General features: G+C 41.2%; 1 protein-coding gene across 1 annotated transcript; it reads left to right on the top strand.

Moving 5' to 3' along the window:
- Positions 1 to 756: 756 nt before the first annotated feature.
- On the top strand, positions 757 to 5705 carry krt8 (keratin 8). Its single transcript, XM_084098420.1, has 9 exons — positions 757 to 1288; positions 2610 to 2818; positions 3438 to 3498; positions 3598 to 3693; positions 3792 to 3956; positions 4060 to 4185; positions 4296 to 4516; positions 4634 to 4677; positions 4864 to 5705. The coding sequence occupies exons 1-9, from the start codon at positions 899 to 901 to the stop codon at positions 5139 to 5141; spliced, it is 1590 nt and encodes a 529-aa protein (XP_083954546.1). The 5' UTR covers positions 757 to 898; the 3' UTR covers positions 5142 to 5705.
- The last annotated feature ends 263 nt before the right edge of the window (positions 5706 to 5968 follow it).

Consider the following 5968-nt stretch of genomic DNA (forward strand, 5'->3'; position numbering starts at 1 on the left):
TGGCTTCAGTACCTTAGGAGGTAGATTTTAAAACCTGACGATAATTGCCTTCCTTAAACTGAGAAACTGTTGGTGGCCTCCGTGATGTGAGACAGTTTCACCTAGGTTTGCTTGTAATCAAGAATTACAGTGTCAATCAACTTTTCCATGTTTATGTTCAAATTGCAATATTTCCATTTTATGTTGGTACTTCAAGTCTATAAGGTATATAAATAACATCACAAGTGAGTTTGAGTGCTGTAGGTAATGCTAAAGCACAGCTGGATATCACATTCTCCACTTTGTACAGCTTCCAGTGCTGAGAGATAAAACATGTCAGCTGTCAAAGGACTACAGTGAAATTTTAAGCCTTCCAGATGTCTTATTTGTATAGGCAAATCCATAGATGCAAGCTATTTAAGTGCGACACATTGCCTTGTAAATGCTGGTGCTGCATTTCAAAAGCACTTCAATACTAATGCTTAATATTATTGACATATTATTGTGCATTTACACTCCGTATTTTGGCTTTTATTAAAGGTACCCATTCTTTTACAAAACAAATAATACATATTATCCAGAATTATCCAAAGACAAAGCAGCAATTTCATTTTTTAAGCCCTTAATGTTCTCAGAAAATATCTGTTTTTAGTCATACTGAATTACCACCATTTACTGGATAGACTAGGAATGTAGGCATACGAGCGAGTATTGAATTTCAGCCCACACCCACCTGCTAGTGACTGGCCAGTCTGAGCCAGTTTGGCCCCTCCCACTCAGCAGCCCATATAGTGGGAGGCAGAGCCGGCTGCTCTCTCTATCTGCTCGAGTTTCTCCAGCACAGCAGACAAGGCTTACATCTGCTGCTTTCGCTCCAGCTCATTCTCTACCAGTACTAGACAGAAAACACATCAGCAGGATGTCGTTCACCAAGAAAACTAGCTACTCTGTGAAGTCTTCTTCCTCTGGATCTGTCCCACGCAGCTTCAGCAGCATGTCTTACTCTGGCCCCAGTGCCAGCCGACAGAGCTACAGTGTGCGCAGCTCCTATGGAGGTGCCAATCGTGGCATGGGAGCTGGAATGGGAGGTGGTGGCTTCATAAGCAGCTCTTCAGCCTATGGTCTTGGCATGGGAATGGGAATGGGTATGGGTTCTGGCTCCATGGCACCCATTCAAGCAGTCACCGTCAACAAGAGCCTCCTGGCACCTCTGAACCTGGAGATCGACCCCAACATCCAGATTGTCCGCAACCAGGAGAAAGAGCAAATCAAGACCCTCAACAACCGGTTCGCTTCCTTCATTGATAAGGTGGGTTTAAAGTTTCTTTCTTTGCACCCAGAGTTCCCAGATATGAGGTTTTAGAGCACGAGTCAAACTAAAGGTTGTAATAACTCACAGAAAATGGCCAGAAAAATGTCAAAAGGGGATGAAACTGAGTGTAGTGGGATGGGATGCATTTTTATCAAAGGGGAAGAAATTAGACTTATGGAAAGTTGAGAAAAGGGTGTGTTCATGGTCAGTGTGATGGTTTTTCATTTGAATGAGATGCCCTGAGGCTCTTCTTTAACCCTTGTGGAGAGTCCACACCCAAATAAGGACGTCCTGCAGGACATGAAACTTGTTATACATATTAACATAGTTTAATTATTACAAATAATAATGTATTGCAATGTAAAAAATATATATATGATCAATAAGTTATAACAACAAATGTTTTTAAAATGTTTTTTCAACAATTTTCAACTTTTTTTATAAGTTATACAAGATTTTTTTAATGTCAGTTTAATGTAATTTAAGTTAAAAAATGACTTAAACTTCCAAGTTGATTGTACTTAAAAATTTAAGGCAGCCACTTTTGCAAACAAAATACGTATTTAATCAAATATAAGAAAAGAGAGGCGCATACCACAATAGTTAATATTTAATTTGAAGAGCCAGGGTCATGTTCTTGATAGCGCTAGAAAGGTTATGTAACAATGAGAAGAGGAACACTTTTAAGCCTTTAAGTCTTTGTGCCCTTCCTCTTAACTAAAATAGTCTGCTTTGCATTACATTATTTGATTAAAACACTGATGTTTTGAATAAGACAGTTGATTGGTAATGTCAGCTGTCTCAGTGACACCTTTACTGTAAGCTAGTTGTGTGTGCAATGTTCACCTCAAGCTGTTAAAGTCTTCTCATTGAATTGTTCTTTGCTCACCATCTACACACTCTTTTAAGGGTCTCCAGCAGATCTGAACTGCTCTTTATGCTGTCCCTTAAATATTAACTATGTAGATTAAACCTTTAATATAGTTCTATCTCAATCTCCAAAAAGTACATTCTACAGGATAGGCTGTAGTCCTTCCTGATGTCCTACTGGAATATGCGTCACAGTTTCCAAGGGGAAAAAGCATTACAAACTGAAAACACATGCATCTCTCGTTATTTAAGGAAACAGTGCTTTCCTTTGTGAAGATCACTGAACCACAAGCAATATGATGGCATATGGTTGCACTTCTGTGAGCTGGCACAGAACCATGATTCCAAAACTGACTCTCTGCTCTCTGAAGCTGTGCTTGCTTCCAAGTATGGTTTTCATTTGTGCCTTGATTGAGACAAAACCTCTATTCTCATCCTGCCAATGTAGGTACGTTTCCTGGAGCAACAGAACAAGATGCTGGAGACAAAATGGAGCCTTCTTAACAACCAGACAGCCACGCGCTCCAACATCGACGCCATGTTCGAGGCCTACATCAACAACCTGCGCAGACAACTCGACAGCCTTGGCAATGACAAAATGAAGCTGGAGGCTGACCTTCACAACATGCAAGGTCTCGTTGAGGACTTCAAAAACAAGTACGTAAAATGGCATTCACAAAAGCCCTATTTAAGTATGGCTGGACGTTTGGTCTGGGGGATGGACAGCGCCCAAGTATCATCAAAGCAGGTTTTTGTGGTGCACTTAAGTGTTCCCAGAATAAATGAGGCTCCATAAATTCAAATAATGGGAAAAAATGTCTGATGGGAATAAACTTAATTCATGATCCAACATGGCTTATGCAACTGATACAGAAACTGCATTGTATCTCCAGTCCCTCCCTAGTGTACTTGCCCATTATTCAACCTTTTTGAGTCAAATTGTAGGCATTTCAATAATATACATAATATCCCATTTAAAAAAAAACAGTCTGTACTGCAATTAAATGGGCGTCAGCATGATTCGGATAGATTTACTGCTACTGAACAAACATCTACGTAGCACTTTTCATGGATCTCTAGACATATCTGATGGGCCGAATAATGCTAAGACCCAAGGGAAACACCGAACTGAATCCAGAAAAACCTGACAAGTTAAACATTTCTCACTAAAAAATATGGAGCACTGCTGCCTCCTAGTGTACAAAACTTTATAAACAATTCAAAACATTCAACTACAATGTGTTTAACCAATGTCATTTTCTTCACCTCTCTTCAGATACGAGGATGAGATCAACAAACGCACAGAGTGTGAGAACGAGTTTGTGCTCATCAAGAAGGTTCGTAGATTGCCTGTTATGCAGTTCAAACAAATGTTAAAACTCATGAACACTAACTTTAACTTAAATGATTATTAAATTGTGATTGCTTTTTTGTAGGATGTTGACGAGGCCTACATGAATAAGGTTGAGCTGGAGGCCAAACTGGAAAGCCTCACTGATGAGATCAACTTCCTCAGGCAGATCTTCGAGGAGGTAAATTACAACTAGAGTTTCCCATCAGCTGTACCGTTCACTTGTAAATGACAAAACACAGATTAATAACGTTACTTTTTCTCGTTGCGAACTTGTAGGAGATCCGTGAGCTGCAGTCTCAGATTAAGGACACCTCAGTGGTTGTGGAGATGGACAACAGCAGGAATCTTGACATGGATTCCATTGTCGCTGAGGTCCGTGCTCAGTACGAAGACATCGCAAACCGAAGCCGGGCTGAGGCTGAGATGTGGTACAAGAGCAAGGTATGTTATCTTTTGAGATATCATCCAAACTGTAAAGTCTGGTTCTAGTTGCTATTGAAGTTCATTAAATGTATCTCACATAATCATATGTTCTGTTTCTCAGTACGAGGAGATGCAGTCATCTGCAACCAAATACGGTGACGACCTTAGGTCAACAAAGACAGAGATCGCAGATCTTAACCGCATGATTCAGAGACTGCAGTCTGAGATCGATTCCGTGAAAGGACAGGTATGCAACTACATGAACACAAAATGTTAAATATTTTAATATTAATCTTGTTTTGTAAGGTAACGGACATTATGAGTACAACTGAGCACAAATATTTCTCATTTCAATAGCGCGCCAATCTGGAGAACCAGATTGCAGAGGCGGAGGAACGTGGCGAGTTGGCAGTGAGAGACGCCAAAGCTCGCGTTAAGGACCTGGAGGAGGCCCTGCAGAGAGCCAAGCAGGACATGGCACGCCAGATCAGGGAATATCAGGACCTGATGAATGTCAAACTCGCCCTGGACATTGAAATCGCCACCTACAGGAAACTCCTGGAAGGAGAAGAGGACAGGTGAGTTATTCAAATGCATGCTTGCTCTAAGACCTAATAATCTATTTTTGAGATCAAATTCAGATTTCTAATTCTGTGTGAGATTTTCATTACTTCTTGTTCACTCTTTTCCAACAGGCTGGCAAGTGGAATCCAGTCAATCAATATCTCAAAACAGAGCAGTAAGTTTGACTCTTTATCAAAGAGGACTGTGTGTTGAAAAGCCCAGCATGGGGTTCTGGTATACCCTTGTATCATGGATATTTAATGCTGGCCTTTTCACAATTCCTTCTTCACATGACAATTCTTAGAACTATATGAAATGCAGAAGACCCTCATCTAACTTCTTCACGTTTCTCTCTCGATAGCGAGCTATGGCGGTTATCCCATGGAAAGTGCAAGCAGCGGCTACAGCAACTATTCTAGCGGTTATTCCAGTGGTTTCGGATCCGGCGGATACGGTGGCGGCTACAGCTCTGGTGCTGGATACAGCTCTGGTGGTGGCTACAGCTCTGGTGGCGGCTACAGCTCTGGTAGCGGCTACGGCGATAGCATCACTCAGACCAAGAAGAGTGTTGTGATCAAGATGATCGAGACCAAGGATGGCAAAGTCGTGTCTGAGTCCTCTGAGGTCGTCCAAGATTGAGCGAGTCCCCTTCCCGAATTCTGTCCTCTAATCCTCACGCTTTTATGCATTCCTGACCTTCCCTCTCAACCATTATGACTGCGGTCCAAGGCGCTAGACAGGAATGCAGTCATAAACCAGGTTGTAAAGCAATAAACCATTCACTCTGGCCAAAGAATTACAGAGGGACCAAATAATCTCACTGCTCTTGACGTGCCTTAATCCACATCACTGAAAACACACGCCCTCAGGCCACTGCACAGCAATTATGTCTTCAAGTCTTACCTTGCACAACATGGCCGCATCTGTAGGCTGGACAATCCTCGATGTGCCACTAACATGAACTAGCCATTTAGCTGACATTGTTCAACATGCTAAGTAATTGATTTTCACATTAACTATGAAGGGATACATTTGCGTTTGTGCTAAATTACTAGCATGTTAGTGGTAGATCCATGTGGTTTGCCTATTTAGTAGAGACTGTCATTTCATTGTACTCTGGCAAATAAGAAAGTTGCCGCCCATTGTGTATCCTGTTTTCCGAGGTGCTGTTTTTGCTACCAAAAATAAAGTGTTTACCTAAAACTCGTTTTAATGTATTTTTGTGTGTGTGTGTGTGTGTGTTAACTGGTCACACCCTGCAAAGACATGTCAGAACTAAGGGTTCGGTTTGGATGCTTAGAATGGTCCAGCTAGCCCTGGCAGATGTTGTAATTACACCATTTGGACATAAAATCATCTTTCTCAAATAACACTAAAAGTCAAAACTATTCTAAAAAGGTTTGTGTGGTATTCTGATGGTTTTTTTTTAACAGCTTTAATTAGTGAAATTTTATTTCTGCTGGATG

The sequence above is a fragment of the Abramis brama genome (assembly GCF_963993115.1).
Source record: "Abramis brama genome assembly, chromosome: 22".
Lineage (NCBI taxonomy): Eukaryota > Metazoa > Chordata > Actinopteri > Cypriniformes > Leuciscidae > Abramis > Abramis brama.

Excerpts from the sequence above, each read along its gene's own strand:
- krt8 (XM_084098420.1), top strand. The coding sequence starts at position 899 with ATGTCGTTCACCAAGAAAACTAGCTACTCTGTGAAGTCTTCTTCCTCT. Across the intron at positions 3,499-3,597 it reads AGTTTGTGCTCATCAAGAAG|GATGTTGACGAGGCCTACAT; the intron begins GTTCGTAGATTG and ends GCTTTTTTGTAG. Across the intron at positions 3,694-3,791 it reads TCAGGCAGATCTTCGAGGAG|GAGATCCGTGAGCTGCAGTC; the intron begins GTAAATTACAAC and ends GCGAACTTGTAG.